General features: G+C 38.2%; 1 protein-coding gene across 1 annotated transcript in view; it reads right to left on the reverse strand.

Annotated features, from left to right (window-relative positions):
• Positions 1 to 17058, reverse strand: part of WDR19 (WD repeat domain 19) — a 98555-nt gene that overhangs the window by 32643 nt on the left and 48854 nt on the right. Inside the window, exons 16-26 of the mRNA XM_021701610.1 lie at positions 16256 to 16403; positions 15931 to 16135; positions 13375 to 13534; positions 13064 to 13174; positions 10545 to 10654; positions 6222 to 6279; positions 3366 to 3506; positions 3203 to 3285; positions 2651 to 2734; positions 1046 to 1192; positions 601 to 725 (exon numbers count right to left, since the gene is read on the reverse strand). Coding sequence (XP_021557285.1) covers positions 601 to 725; positions 1046 to 1192; positions 2651 to 2734; positions 3203 to 3285; positions 3366 to 3506; positions 6222 to 6279; positions 10545 to 10654; positions 13064 to 13174; positions 13375 to 13534; positions 15931 to 16135; positions 16256 to 16403 — 1372 coding nt within the window. The remainder of the gene's footprint in view (positions 1 to 600; positions 726 to 1045; positions 1193 to 2650; positions 2735 to 3202; positions 3286 to 3365; positions 3507 to 6221; positions 6280 to 10544; positions 10655 to 13063; positions 13175 to 13374; positions 13535 to 15930; positions 16136 to 16255; positions 16404 to 17058) is intronic.

Genomic DNA, 17058 nt, shown 5'->3' on the forward strand with positions numbered 1-17058 from the left:
TTATGTATATTTTTCCACACTAAAAACAAAACAAAATAAAATACCACAAATAACATTATGTATGGCCCTTATAAAGTGAGAATCTAAACATTATTTCAGTAGTTTCTAAGAATAATTGCAAACAAGGGAAGAAAATCTATAAGCAGGAGTTCTCAGAATATAAAATTCTCTTTTGGACTTTCTTCTGGAAAATCACATCTTGTGTATATCACTCTTCATCAAAGTATAATCATAAAATCTTAATTTATAAGACAATTTAAAAAGTTTATGAAAATATTTCTTAAAAAATTCTTTTGTGTTTTCTGATACCTTCATTTTGGAACCTTGTTCTAATACTGGTTGACAAATAGCAGAATTTGGGAAATCTGACCTCTTTTAAAGGCCCCCCCCTCCAAAACCTTAATTTTTGAAAATGGTCTTATAATTTCATCTCACTTTGAGATAGTAGGAATCCTGAAGTCTGACCAGTAACATCCAGATATGCATGTGTCTATGTATAAATGGTGTGTGGGCGTGCCAATCTGATAATTAGATCGTAAGAGTCAAGTATACCTATAATACAAATCTTTAAGAGAAATTAGGGCAAACAGTGGTATTTACCAATAATGTCTGCATAGATTTCCATTTTGTTGTGCTGCTGGGCCAGTGTGAAAGCTTCATGATTACATTTGGACATAACAAGAAACTGGATTGCAGACCCGTAGTCACCCAACTGCAGAAAAAACCTAAAACAAAGTACTTTAATCAGCTTGACTCGTTTAAAATAAGTTTGTCATTTACACAATAAAATCTTTTTGCAACTATGAGAAGCCATTTAAAAATAAAAATTAGGCAAACCGCAGTTCTACGCTATATACTTATATTTGAAAAGCATACTCTCATACACTGACCACAACAAACAGACTTTGAATTTAAGCACTTAGACCTAACAAAAAAATTTAAAAAGAATAAATATTCCCTTTGAATTTATTTATTTGATGAGGGGAAGTGGGGGCTTTCTTTTAAGGCTAGTTTTTGGAAGTCCAAAAATAATGCATTCTGTTACCTGGCTACCATTTTGGCGCCATCCAGAGACTGGGTCTCCCGGACAATACTGACTGCCTTTTCAGGATTGCTGAGGTGATCCAGATAGATGCGGATTACACTGTTCCACTGTTTTGCATTCTCATAAGCCACAACAGCTTCTTTGTATCTATAAGAAAGATTTAGTTCAGAAAAGCTTTCTTACCACTGTCATATTTAGGGGGAAAATGTCAATAAATGGGACAATGTTTTATTGATGGTGGCTGCTTATTTTTCTTGAACTTCTTTGTTCTTCATCACAAAGAATATAAGGAATCAGCTCACTGAAATGTGTTCTTTTTAGAGGTTTGATAAACTAACAGTAAAATGCTAATATCGAATTGCATTTTCTCATCTGAACCATACAATTTTTTACACTTTACTTTTTTCCCTCACTTTTTTTTTTGAGTTGGAAGATTATAATAGTAATATAAGCTTATTTTAGAAAACAGAAAATACAGACTATTTCACATTTACAGGTACAGCTGAGAGTGATATATAAAATCTTTGCACATCGACCTCTGGAGGGAGCTCAAGACTTCTCTTCATTCCCCACTAGCTCTCCAGTTCTTTCCATTTTAATAAGACATTTAGTGAATATCTCTGTTTCCTAAGGTTGCTTTTCTAAAGGTAGAGAGTATTGACCTTTAAGAATCTCTAAATATATATTGCCAAATAACTTTCCAACGGCCACAGAGATTATATTCCCATCAGTCATGCATACAGAGTGCATTTTGACAATATGGTGATTAGATTAAAATCTTTCACGAGGGGGCCTGGGTGGCTCAGTCGTTAAGCGTCTGCCTTCGGCTCAGGTCATGATCCCAGGGTCCTGGGATCGAGCCCCACATTGGGCTCCCTGCTCAGCGGGAAGCCTGCTTCTCCATCTCCCACTCCCCCTGCTGTGTTCCCTCTTTGTGTCTGTCAAATAAATAAAATCTTTAAAAAATAAATAAAATCTTTCATGATATGATAGGTTAAAATAACATACTGCTGCTTATTATTTATCATTAATTAGTATTTATTAATAATTATTATTAATTAGTATTAATTATTAGTGAGGTAGAGCTTTTTCATGTGCATATGAAATACAATTTCATAATTGTGTTTCCTCCTCCGGGACTCCTTGCCTTTGAGTTTCTTATATCAAGATGCAGGGAATCTTTGTATATTTAGAATATTAACTATCCATTGTGATATCTTGATGCTGTTTTGCGGCTCATACTATATAGTCAGAGGTGTGGAGTTCATATTTCTTCACTTTTCTTGTCCTCTGCATCCGTAAGTTATCCTTCTTGATAAAACAACGATCACTTTGTTTTCATGCCTTATGATATCAGAAATATCAACTTTAATATTTAACTCTCAAATAAAAAGAGACAGTAGCCTATATTTGAATACACAAAGGATCACCTGAGGTATGTAAGATATGGGAGAAATGGAATAGTCTGCCACTTCAGGCCAGGGGAAGGGAAAAGATGTTTTCTTCCTCCCCTCTGCTTTTCATAGAGGTTGCAAAGGTTGATGGTTAATTTATCAAACTTACACAGTGCTTTAAACTTGTACGAGTTTGAGAAACTGTACAAACCTTCCATCTGCTTCTTTCGCTTTGGCATACTGCAAGTGAATCTTTGGGGAAGAAACACGAGGCAGAAGCTCACCAACTTTTGCCCTAGAATGTAGGTTTAAGAGAATGATGTCAGCACTATGTTCACTCCCAGAGTAGCTCCCTACAATCAAATGTTAGTTTTTAGGATTCAAAACACAGCTATCATGATCTTTAAAAAAATCTTGGCTCCTATAGGTAAAAGCAGACGTAACTGCTTTTCCTTCTGACACCACACCTCTGCCCTCCCTCTTTGTGGGAAAATGAAGGCAGTTCATTAGCTCTTCGGGAACAATAGGGCTTTTTTCCCTAGTAAGTTGTCTGATCAGAGATTTCCCCACACCAAACTGACAGGACGCGCCGTTCCTTAGAAAGCGAACTATGAATATGAACTCATCGAAGAAGAAGAAGGAGATAAAGAGAAGAGGGAACAGGATGTCCAGGCAGGAGGAACAGCAAGGAAACAAGAGGGGAGACCACACAGGACCCATTCATTTCCACACCTGCTCAGAACAAATTTTAGCAAATTCTTACCAATTCTTACAGCGGATGTAAACAGAGGCTGCTTTGTCATAATAGAGACCTTTTTCATACAGTTGGGCTGCTTCTGAAAATTGCTAAATTAATATGAGATTATTAAAACACTGAATTTATTACATGTAAGAGCGCATGAATATTTATGCAGAGAAAAGCATACCTTCATATTCTCCAATATGGCTCCACAGTCTCTTTTAAGGACCCTGCTGGGATGCTTTAGAGCCTGGTTGACCCCTCGGCGTATGTCTCCCATTCTTATGGACATCTGGGCCACCCCAGCCAGACATACTTCATCATGTTCCTGGAACCATAAGGCAAACAACTAACAAATCAGACCTTAAGTTAAACTGATGTATTTCAGCCAAAAAATTAATTTAAATCTAAAATAAGCCCAAATACTACTTTCATTAACCCTTTCAGGCAAATCTCAAGATTATGAAATAACACTGAGTCCTCTTTTTTTTTTAATCACCTGTTACAAAGTTAAATTTTTTCTTTAGAAGTCCAGATCTTTTCAAATACCATATAATTTTACTCATATGTGGAATTTAAGAAACAAACTGGTGAACATAGAGGAAGGAACTGAAAAATAAGATAAAAGCAGAGAGGGAGGTAAACCGTAAGAGACTATAGGGAACAAACTGAGGGTTGCAGGAGGGGAATTGGGTGGGGGATGGGGTAGTTGGTGATGGGCATTAAGGAAGGCACTTGATGTAATGAACACCGGGTGTTATATGCAACTGATTATTCACTAAATTCTTCCCCTGAAACTAATAATACACTATATGTTAACTAACTTGAATTTAAATAAAATCTAAAAAAAAAAAAAAAGAAGTCTATATCTTTTATGCTTAAGAACACATTTTTACTACTCCCTGTTATAATGCCTTGTATATCTTTGTATTTCTTCTTGGTATAAAATTTTATGTGAGAAGTAATATACTTGATACACAGCATAATACTATGAACAAAATTAAGGAAAAAAAAACATTTAACAAATTGAAGATTTCTCCACTAGACATGATTAAACATTAAAAACTTTATGTAAAATTGTTTAATTCATTAAAGATAACTAAAGAACTTTTCAAGTAACTAATCCGTACTAGTGAAATAGAATGTCAGATTGCATTTTATGTGACAGCATGTCTAATGGAACATTCTGTGATGATGGAAATGTTCTATATTTGCCTGGTCCAACATGGTAGCTAATAGTCACAAGTGGCTCTTGAGCAGTTGAAATATGGCCAGTGTGACAGAGAAACTGAATTTTAAATTTTATTTAATTTTCAATAATTTAAATAGCTATGTGTGGCTAGTGGTTAGTGTATTCGATAACACAGATTTAAAAAAACCACCTAGGGGCACCTGGGTGGCTCAGTCGTTAAGCGCCTGCCTTTAGCTCAGGTCATGATCCCAGGGTCCTGGGATCGAGCCCCGCATCGGACTCCCTGCTCAGCGGGAAGCCTGCTTCTCCCTCTCCCACTCCCCCTGTTTGTGTTCCCTCTCTCGCTGTGTCTCTCTCTGTCAAATAAATAAATAAAATCTTAAAAAAAAAGAAAAAAAAAACACCTAAAATATATGTAGCCGAAGAAAATATCAAAAACCCGAGCAAAGGATATGATCAGGGAATTCATAAAAAAACATACAACTGACCAATAAATAAAACATGCTCAGCTTCACTAATAATCAAATACACACAAAATACCTTTTTTTTTGGCTTATGAAATTGGTAGAGGAGATAAAATGTTAACATTTGATGTTGTTGGAAATGTGGGGGGAAATGGACACTTTCATATATGGTCTATAGCTGTATGAGTTGCTATAAATTCTTTTGGAGAGCAACTTGACATTATAAAAAATTAAAAGCATACATTTTATGACCTAGAAATCCCATCTATAAGAATATATCCTTATACTATCTTATATATATATGTGTGTGTGTGTATATATATATATATATATATATAATATATATACCTTATACTAATATATACTATCTTAGGTAGTTAAAGATACATGTATACTAGGTGGAATATTCATTGCAGTATTTTGATAGTAAAAAAGCAAAAACAATTATAATTCAATAAGGGAGTGGATGAAAAAACTGTGCTACATCTAAACAACAGAATATTAGAAACTCTTAAAAGATTAAAATCGATTTGTATGTATTGACTTGAAAAACCATGAAGAAAGCAGAATGCTGATTTTCATAGAATGGATTTCAATTGATCTTTGCTAAATGAATGGAAATGAATGATTTCATATTTAGTAAGAGCCCACATTTCATACATATTTGTATGCTTACAAAAGATTCTGTGTGGAAATATATAAAACTATGAACAGTGGTTACCACTGAGTCGTGTGATAGAGGAGAGAATGGTAGGACTCTCACGTTTCGTGTTACACTGTTGTGATTTTTTAAATGGACTATAATGAAATTGTATTATTTCTGTAATAAAAATTCTAGCTATAAAACAGGATATAAGATTTTCAATCTTTACAAGACAGCATGTTAAAAACATCAACTTTCATTGCAAAATTTGGTTTCTTGAACTAAAATTCTGGGATGGGAGAATGGCTTGAATAGTGGGTAAAGTACATGCTCTCCAGGATCGTCATGTGACAGAGGAAGCAGGAGAATGGACTTTTATGGCCTGCGAGTTACTATATGGGCTTATTGAAACTTTTATTTATGAGAGTGAAAGGAAAAGCCTCGTGAAAATCATAGTTAGCCTGTAAGTGGGAAGGGATAAAAATTTTACTCCCGACACTAATAAGAAGCTCATAGTTGGCATATAAAGGAAAAGATATCTTTTTCAGACTGATAAAAAATATTTTCATCTTTAATTTTTAAGTGTTTTTAAATGATTTAACTATATCCTTGCAAAGTTGTTAATAAACTGAAAAAGAGCTCACCTACCAGATATTGAATAAATAAAATGCAATTCTGACCATGGCTTTTTAAATGAAACTAACAAACGTAAAGATAATTACACATATCTTTATTCAAGGTTACCTTATGATCACCAGTTATTCCTTTCTCATAATGAGCCAAAGCATTTACATAATCACCCCTGAAAGAAAAATCAGAGTGAATTTTAATAGATAAATATGTATCTTATTTACATATACAAGATTTAAAAGATAATCTTTGACACTGAGTTGCTTGAGCTCACAAAAGATGTGATACACAACATACAAGTTTTTTTCAAATGCAGTTCATTATTATTTGCTACTTTAAAAATAATTATAGGGGCGCCTGGGTGGCTCAGTCAGTTGAGCATTTGACTCTTCATTTTGGCTCAGGTCATGATCTCTTAGGTTGTGAGCTCATCCGAGCTGAGCATGGAGCCTGCTTAAGATTCTCTCTCTCCCTCTCCTTCTGCTCCCCGCCTCCTCACTGACTTGAGTGAGCACGCACTCTGTCTCTCTCAAAAAATAATAATTATAAAGCTGGATTATGCTAGACTGTAGGGTACTTACTTTGTAGTATATTAGGCATTTTCGGGAGCTACATTAAATGTGATGGGCCACTTTTGGGGGGAATCCTTTGTGTTTAAAAAATTATTTTTTAAATTCAAGGTTATATTCGTTTCAGATGTACAATGATTCAACTATTCTATATGCTCCTCCGTGCTCATAATGATAAGTTACTGTTAATCCCCTTCACCTATTTCACCCCCCCCCCAACTCCCCTCTGGCAACCACCAGTTTGTTCTCTATTTTTAAGAGTATGGTTTTTTGTCTTTTTTCTTCATTTGTTTCTTAAATTCCACATATGAGTAAAATCACATAGTATTTGTTTTTCTCCGACTGACTTAATTTCACTTAGCATTATACCCTCTAGATCCACCCGTGTTACTGCAAATGGCAAGACTGCACTCTTTTTTATGGCCAAGTACTATCCCATTGTGTGTGTGTGTGTGTGTGTATGTATATATATATATATATATACCACATCTTCTTTGTCCATTCATCTATCAGTGGACACTTGGGTTGCTTCCATATCTTGGCTCTTGTAAATAAAGCTGCAGTAAATGTAGGATTGCATACATCTTTTTGAATTAGTGTTTTTGGTTTTTTGGAGTAAATACCCAGTAGTGGGATTACTGGATCATATAATAATTCTATTTTTAACTTCTTGAGGAACCTCCACACTACCATTCACAGTGGCTGCACCAGCTTACATTCCCACCAACAGTGCACAAGGATTCCTTTTTCTCCATATCCTCACCAAACTTGTTTCTTGTGTTTTTGATTTTAGCCATTCTGACAGGTGTGAGGTGATATCTGTTTGTGGTTTTGATTTGCATTTCCCTGATGATGAGTGATGCTGAGTGCCTTTTCTTTTTCTTTTTTTTTAAAGATTTTATTTATTTATTTGACAGAGAGAGACACAGCGAGAGAGAGAGCACAAGCCGGGGGAGTGGCAGACAGAGGGAGAAGCAGGCTTCCCGCCGAGCAGGGAGCCCGATGCGGGGCTCGATCCCAGGACCCTGGGATCATGACCTGAGCTGAAGGCAGACGCTTAACGACTGAGCCACCCAGGCGCCCCCTGAGTGCCTTTTCATGTGTCTGTTGGCCATCTGTATGTCTTCTTTGGAGAAATGTCGTGTCTTCTGAATAGGCCACTTTTGATGATGTCTTTTAGGGCACTACATGGTCACATGAATGAATCATGTGACCATAAAAATCAATGTATTTTCCAAAGGCCCAATATTTATAAGTAGAATATGTATTGAAAGGATCAGCGTAGACATAAAGGAACACTTAGGATTACAGTATTGGCGGCCCTGGTTCTTACTGAGATAAAAAGTATTATACATAATATAAATAATAATAATACTCCCATAACTGATGTTAACATGGATCTTCATATCCAGAAGACCTATTTATTATCTTGTTTTGATCATCTGGGACAGAATGAATCCTGTGATTTGTGGCTAAGACCCATTTGGAGATCCATCTTCTCTGAAAATGGCATTATCTGAGACCTACCTGAGCTCCATCTTACCAGTTGAGGCAAGTTATCCAACCTTGCTAAGCCTCACTCAGTTTCCCCACCTGTTGGTGTACAAGGAATTTTTTGGAAGAGAAGCCATTCTGCTGTTTAAGAACTTTGTTTTGGACAGCCCAGGCTTTGTGGTCAGCAATGTTTCTAAGTGGAAATTTCTAATATTTGGACCCAATTATGTCAACACAGCTAGGGATGTTTCTTGACAACAGGGATAACAGTTCCTCCAACAGGAGCCTGAGGTTTTCCTTGGGCAAGCCCAATTAGGAGAGGCTAAGTTAAAATTTCTGAGCAGTCACTTTATTTTTATGTTATTTTAGCTTAGTCATTTTATTATTATCTTATTTTGGAACTCTCATATGGATCTAGTTGATTAGTCTACTCTCAGACTAGAGAACTAAATCCTCCCCACAGGTGACAGACTGCTTTGACCTAATCAAGGTCTTGGATGCATATGAAACAGACGTGGAATTGAGTAGAGGCCTGGGGCCTTAGGGGTCAAAGTCAGAGCAGGTGGCTACTGGGATATTTGATGATGATGAGATCCACCTACCTAGTTACTATGATTACAAAGGAAACTCTTGATTGTTGGGGACTGGGGTATGTGTCTAGATCAGAGTCCAAATAGCAGTGAAAGTTTTGGGAATTGGTGGCTAGAAAGTGTTGGAAGTTAAAAAAATATCAACAACAAAGCATTGGCTTTCAGCTGGCCTCAGCTCATCCAACTATAATAAGACAAAGTTTGAGTTTGCTACAAAAGCTTCGATTTCCTCCAAAAAAGAGAAAATAAAACGTCTTTGGCACAGTCCAAGGGTTTACTAGGTTGTCTGTGTTCTGAGAGGATATGGTGGGTCATCTCCCAATATAATGACCCTTTTCCCTTCAGCACAGAGGTTTTGTGCTCTAAGACCCTGTCACTACTCTCAGGATAGAGATGGAGGGCCAAGGCACTGGGAGGCCTTGGCCTTTAGGTTATACATTAAGATTGCAATTTTCCCTTCTTAGTATACGAAGTTACCTTTTTTTTTTTTTTGAATAAGATTTTATTTTTAAATAATCTCTACACCCAACATGGGACTTGAACTCACAACCCTGCGATCAAGAGTCACATGCTCTACGAACTGAGCCAGCCAGGTGTCCCTACGGAGTTACTTTTTAAGGGGCCGATATATGACAAAATTAAATTGAGGTTGACTACAAAAGAAATAAAATCTCTAAAAAGTTTTTATTTGCAAAACATAAAGTTTCAAATAAGGTAGCATGGTTAGAAATGAAAGACTACTTTTTGACAGAATGATTTCTACAGCTATAGTTTGGGTGTCAGTACTCTCAATGAATCCAGTCTGCTGAAAATAAAGTAGAACTATATAAAAATATTTTTAAAAAACCATTAGAACCATATTTTCTTTGTTCAAAGACCAATACTTTTCCACATTTCACTATTTTTGAAATTGGAATGTATAATAAATGTCAAAAGAAACTGTCCCGTTGTGATATAGTTGTTATTGTACGTACCTATGTGAACTTGATTTGCAAGTAAATTATTCACTTGAATTGGTAGAACTAACTATGGCTGCCTGTGAGCTTAAAACTGGATCTTGAATGCTTCAAAATCACACTTTTATCCTGCAATGAAATATAAATCTACAGTCTGTCGATTAAGACTAATCACAATTAAGACTGTTGAGCAATGAAGAGCACCAGAAAACTCCAAAGCTCTTGTAATAGATTGTTTCCCAAGGTAGGAGAGATTTGTGAAGCCTATTCATGCAGCATGAAGGATTATTACTCAAGCGCTGAATAACCACCTGTGAAAAGCTTCTGGCTTGACTTTCAGCCCTAATTTTTATCCATATGCAATTGAATTTAAAGAGAGAAAAACTGTAATTTTAAGCAAACAGAAGATGTAGACCAAATTCTGTGTTTTTTTTTCAATATGACTTGAAATTACACTGCAAATCCTCAAAGTGTTCAAAAAGGTCAAGATCATGAACACAGGCTGTGAAAAGCAGTCCGTCACCCCAATGTTAGGTGTAACTGTTGTTGGCCAAGTGTGATTCAAAATAGTATCTAGACAGACTCTGAGTGTAGGAAAGGCTTACACCCAGACTTCAATTTTGATGCTGAAAATCAAAGTGGATAAAGGCCTGGACAAGCCTTCACTAGTGAGAAAAGACATCTTTTTTGGAAGTACAAATAATATAGCTTTTTACCCCTAACAAACAATTATTCAATCAATGGAGGGCCTTCTCATTAATGGCAGTTTGGAATTGAAGATATTCAGCAGTTAGCGACTGACTGAAAAACATAAAGAGAAGGACTTACGTGAATTCAAGCTGAATGGCATATTCTTTTGATATAAACGGCATCTGGTCTGGGGCCAGCCGCTTTGCCAGTTGCAGGGCACTGTCCCAGTGCTGTAAGTCCCTTCTCATCTGCCGGGAAGAGAAAGAGAGAGACCTTAATTCCAAATGAACAAATTACTCTGCGTAGTCACCATACAGTGCTAGTTTTACTGGAAGTGATCAGAAAAGCTTTTTGTTTAAAAAGTGGAACTTGACCTTGGCAAGGATAGTATATTACTCGAGCATACATTCTCAGTGGGAGTGACAGAGCTCCCACAAGGGTAAAATTAATTCTTGGAGAGCAAAAACACCTTACTATTAAAATGGTTTATGGTCCTCCAAAACTCAATCCTACCTAACAAAATATTATTCTTTAGTATTTCATTTTTACCAATAGGAAAAAATTAAATTGAATTAAAAATCAATCCAATCAATTAAGATTAATTTTTCTTATTAGAGGGGAGATAATAAAAAAAATGAGAAATACTTTACTATAGGAATTGATGTGTAACACCTGGGTGGCTCAGTCAATTAAGCGTCTGCCTTTGGGGTCCTGGGATCAAGTCCCACATCAGGCTCCCTGCTCAGCGGGGAGCCCACTTCTCCCTCTGCCAGCCACTCCCCCTGCTTGTGCTCTCTCTCTGACAAACAAATAAATAAAATCTTTAAAAAAAAAAAAGGAACTGACTTTATTTCCTGAGAAAATCTGAAGCTATATCACAACACGAATAATAGCAAACATAAATATAAAATGTGACTGTGTCTTTCTTCCTGGCTCCTGTGGTCTTTTATCTTCATCTGGCACACAATTCCAAACATAAACTAATCACTAAAGAATCTTTTAGAGTTCATTCCTCACTTTATTCACACTTTGTAAAGAATTAATAACAGCTAACACTTTTCAACTGCTCTTCTTTGCCAGGTACTATTCAAGGGCATTAGCTTGTTTACTTTTCCTAATTGGGCCTTTTGCAATGAACTTTTCCTGTACCCATTTTAGAGATCCAGAAACTGAGGCAAAGAGAGGCTAGTTTTATATACAAAGTTATACTGCTGGTACCTGGCAGAGCTGAGCGGTAGGGCTGTGCCTCTGACCTCTTTACCTAGCTAACTCCTCAGCCTTCAAACTGAGGTTAAAGGAATGACAGGTGCAATCACCCCTCTCCACTGGTAAGTCATCACCTGAAATCCTTTACAAATCTGGTAGCACACGGCAAGTGTTCACAACTAAATGCAGAAGAATTAAGGTGACATTTTTGCCTTCATATTGCAGCCATAGTCCTACTTCAATGTGTACCAGTTCAAATTCTGAAAATTTCTCAGGGTGTCCTCAATTATTGCAAATAATATAAAATTAAATTTTTTTGTTAAAATTAATTCAGTTCACTTAAAATTTAAAAATGAAAATTTGCTGTAGGGCAATGTGAAAAAATGAGGTTGTAAAACTAATAGCAAGTATGTTTTCAAAACACCTCCTCTACGTAGTTGTGGAAATGCTGATTTGAGGTAGGGTAACGTTAATGACAATAGCTACCACTTTGCATCTTTACTATTTTTAAAAAATATTTTATTTACTTATTTGTCAGAGAGAGAGCACAAGCAGGGGGAGTGGCAGGCAGAGGGAGAAGCAGACTCCCCACTGAGCAAGGAGCCCGACGCAGGATTCAATCCCAGGACCCCAGGATCATGACCTGAGTCAAAGGCAGCTGCTTAACCGACTGAGCCACCCAGGCGCCCCAGCATCTTTACTGTTGATCAGGCACTGTCGCAAAAGATCTAGCCTCATTTTTAAATCTTTACAAGAACCCTGTAGGCCAGATATTGTTACCCCTACTTTAAAGAAATGGGACCCAGGACACAGAAAAATTAAATAACTTGTCCAGGGTGACACAGAGCTGGGATCTGAACCCAGACATGTCAAACGCTAAAGTTCCTGTTCTTAATTGCTACTCTATATAGCCACTTTGCCCTTGCATTGAGCTAGGTCCTTCTCCCTGTTCTAGTCCTTCCCCTGCAATGCTCACCTCTGGGAAACCAAGGTCTTCGGTCCACCTCTTAACACAGAATAGAATCTCATACACCAAGTAAAAGATACATGTAACCTCAGTTTCCCCATTTGGCAATAGAGAAAATAACTATCTCCTGGGATTGTTGTGAGGGTTAAATGAGTTAAAATATGTCAAGTGCTTAGAAAAGTGCCCAGCACATGTGGGCTCTCGATATAAACCGTGGCTGTTTCCATGTGTGTGCATTTTTGTAAATTACATAATCTGTTCTCTTCGGACACAGTGAGACTTGAAATTATTTGGTAACATTACAATAACATGCCTTTTATGGTTCCGCAGAACACAGAATGAAAGTATTTCTGAAGTTAATGAATACTCAGGGGTCTTACAGCTGAAATGTCTGAATTCCAGGAGGCGGAAGGCACGTGGTTTCCGGTGCTGAGAAATGTTAACTATGCAAAGGGGATTTTCCCAACCCTATCTGTTGCCATACCTCCAGGGCAGCAATAGGACAGCTGGATGCAAGGTACAGGTCCTGAGCCAGGTTGAAATCACTAGTAAACATGGCAAGATGTCCTGCCAGAAGATTGTAGTCTTCTATTCCCTGTAAATAAGAGCAGTTTTTATGAGAAGAAATACAAGGGTTTCATTTTTTTTTTTTTTTAAAGCCTTTCCTTAGTAGGAAGTGGTAAGGTTCTATCAATTAACTTGCTGAGTTAGGTAAGATTAACCACAGAAACGTAAAATGATTGAATAAATACCATTTAAATCCTAATGTAGTAATTCTCATGAGCTGCTGTCTACCTTTATCTGTTCCAAGGACATCACCATGCCAACATTTCCAATGGTCCGATAGACGCGGATTGCAAACTCCACTTCCATGTGATGGAGACAAGCTCTGGCCAGCTCATTCCAGGCAGCGTGATCGTCCAGAAGCTTGCACATTTCCCAAGCATCAGAAAACCTAGCATTTGAATATATCAGTTTAATCAGGGAGCTCTACTTGCCCCCTAGTTCGCAATTTTCAGGTTATATATAATTTAATGTTAGGTCTTAATTTTTGCAAAACATTTCTTCATCCGTAATCATCATTTCCAAGTTATGAAAAACTACATAAACTTTTCTTCCTTTATTGTACAGATAAATGTTTTTTCTTGCCTGGGTGGCTCAGTCTAGGTTAAGCTTCTGCCTTCGGCTCGGGTCATGATCCCAGGGTTCTGGGATCAAGTCCCGCATTGGCCTCCCTGCTCCACGGGGAGCCTGCTTCTCCCTCTGCCCCCTGCTTGTGTTCTCTCTCTCTCAAATAAATAAAATCTTTAAAAAATATTTTTTCTTGAATTTCTTTTACTAATCTGAATCTAATCTGTGTAACCACCCTCCCTCATTAACAACTAACTCTTTTTGTTTGTTTATTTTTGGGTTTACTTCACGCATAGGTGAAAATTACTTCTGTTCTCACATAAATCTAGTAACAGTACTCTACTCCTATAGATTTGGAAATTTAAAACAGGGGCCAGCAAACTATGGCTGACAAGCCAAATCCAGTCAGCTGTCTGCTTCTGTGACCCAAGTCTGACTGGAACAAGGCCACTCAGTCCATTTTTTTAGGGATTGTCTTGGCCGCTCTTGTGTTACAATGGCCGACTTGGGTAGATATGAGAGCGATCCCATGGCTTTTAAAGCCTGATATGCTCACCATTTGGTCCATAACAGAAAAAGGTTGCTGACCTCTGGTTTAAAACATGACCATAAATGCCAATTAAACTTTCATGCTACATCAATGCATGTATTACATCTATCCATCTAGTCACCTACGCATTTTCCCACCCAGCGCGCATTTACTGAGCTCCTATTTTGTGCCAGAAACTGTGCTTGGAACCAAGATACAAAGATCAAACACACAGTCATTGTCCTTCAGGCAGTCATGACTGGGGAAGGTGGAAGAGACAGTAAGTCAATGGATGATCCTGACACAGTGTGATAGAGGTAACTGTGCGCTTCCAATACGTGAATCTGTGCCAAACGCTTTGCATAAATTCTCTCACTGGATTACCCTAACAACCCTACCCACTAAGGAATATTGTCGTTTCTCCCTTACAGATGAGGAAACGTGAAGCTTAGAGACCTCCCAAGACCATCACGCAGCAGGAGGAGGAAAGTGCTCTAAACCACTGTGTCTACGGCCCCGAGCCAATCAGCCCACCAGGAAGGCCTCTAACCCAGGCTGCCAGGGGCTGGGGGTGCAGGGGAGGCATCCCGGAGCAGGAGACGGCTCAGTTGAGTGTGAAGAATGCAGAGTTACTACAGACAGACATAGAGGAAGGGCATTCTGGGAAGAGAAAGCTGTATGTGTCAAGGCAAAGAACCATGAAAAGTATCACGTTCAAGCAGCCAGCAGAACAGAGAGGGAGTGGAGGAAGGGATAGTTGAGGCTGGTATTAAAGCAAGTGGCCAGTACGTCATACTGAGGTCCCCGAGGAGGAGGGATTTCTTCCTCAAGCCAAGGGGAAAGACCTCCAGCAGAGAGTGAGAGGATCAGACTGGTATTTTCAAGTGTGGCGAATAGATGAGTTTGTCATGAGGCTATCAGCAGAGAGAGCAGTCGGGGAGTGGTTACCTTATACGTTACTCTGAGTGAGGGCCTGAGTTAGCGGGAGAGTATGGGGCGAGAGGAGGGTGCAGGGAGAAGAGGGTCTGGTGTGTGGGTGTGTTGGGACGTGTGTACGTGGGATCAGTACTGGGGGAAAAGAGGGGACTGGGGAAGATGAGTTGTTTTAAAGGGAGCAAGTGTGAGGAGCTCATGGACTCCCAAACACACAACTGGTAGGCAGTGGTAAGTAGAGCTTTAAGTGGAAGATCCACGTTTTGGAGTCAGCCTCTTATGAATGCTACTGAAGCCAAGTAAGTAGAGGAGATTCATTTAGGAAGAATAATTAGAGAAGAGAAGAGGGGGCTCATGGGACCCTGAGGAACAGCAACATTTAAGACATGGTCAGAGCCACAAAGGAAGACTCACAGCGGCCGTAACAGGTAAGAAGAAAAAGCAGAAAAAGGAAATCCCAAGCAAGGCAAAGCCAAACTTCTTATGTTGACATTAGGATACTGTTGAAAATTAGGCTTATTAGAATTTCACAATAAGTGTGCTATTTGGGTGAGGAGAAACCTCTCTGTTCTGAAGGGCTTAGGACAACAGTACTTCCTTTAGGATTTACACACATTCTCATCCCCGTGATCTTGTCTGAGCCTCACAATAATCCTGCAAACAAGGCCAATACTATCATCTCCATCTACTTCCATAGGATATGACCTTTAAAATCACAAAAGCAAATGAGAACTCCTGAGAAGTGCTTGGAGTCCTACCTTTTGAGCATTAAAGTCTGTGTCAGCATTTGCTGCAGCTCGTTAGGCCCCACATCTTTTAAACCATCCAGGAACTTGTGGGTGCTCAGGTAGATGTTGTTTATTTTTCCACTCTGTGTCTGGCAGGTTAGCTCCCCATTATACAACAGCAAAGGTCTATGAGAGAAGGGGACTTTGGTGCCTCCAGCCAAGATGACCTTGGATCCTAGATTGGAAAACAGACATCTTAATGCTAAAAGTGGATCCTCAGCACATAAATCAGAAAGGAATGCTTTAATTTCATTGTCATAGAAATTTATTTACCAACAAAAAAGTGATTAAGTACCTTGTATCGTGTCCTTGTGAAAGACGTAAGTGTACACCTTATCATCATCGTAAGCAAGAAATACGCCTTTATCCATCGGCCAGTTTTCCCAAAGAACACCTTTAATGGTTGGTGAAAAGTCTGGAATCTCATAGGTAGCATCATTAACCTACAAAACAGGATTTACAGATCTGCCCCACGTCTGCACTGAAATTGTCCTCGCTGGCCTTGGTAGGAGCCTGTTTGCTGCCTTGGTTGGTGTAGCTTTCCCACCGCGTTCACCCCAACAACACTCCAGCCATAGCAGGAAAGAAAGTTCCTTTTCCTACTCCTGTACTAGATCCCACTTGAAAAAAAAAAAACAAACAACCCTGTGGTTTGTACGGCAAATCAAGACTTTTATCTAAAACATGGTGCATTTTCAGGAAAAAAGACAAGTCTGGACACAAAGCTTCAGCTTAAGGGAAAAAAAAGGCTGAAGTTGCTGAAGACAACAGAAATTTAAACTACGAACACACTTGTGTTCAGAAAATTTTCAATACCTGGTATAGAAATGTTCCAGCTAGAGAAGAAACGAATTAATTCATACATATTTGGAAATCAAATAAACTCCACTAGGTCTATTTTATTTCAAAAGCTTCTCTAGAATGCATTCCAATAAATATGAAATGTACTGTTAGTGTTATAAGCTATTAAAAAAAAAATCAATGCACATATTCCAGGGGCCTCGGCAGAGAGGCTTATATATACACTGAATGTGAAGCTGAGAAATACCCGCCTCCTCCCTACCCCATCTTGCTCTCAAAATAAGGATGAAATGTAAG

This window comes from Neomonachus schauinslandi, chromosome 2 (genome assembly GCF_002201575.2).
Source record: "Neomonachus schauinslandi chromosome 2, ASM220157v2, whole genome shotgun sequence".
Taxonomy (NCBI): domain Eukaryota; kingdom Metazoa; phylum Chordata; class Mammalia; order Carnivora; family Phocidae; genus Neomonachus; species Neomonachus schauinslandi.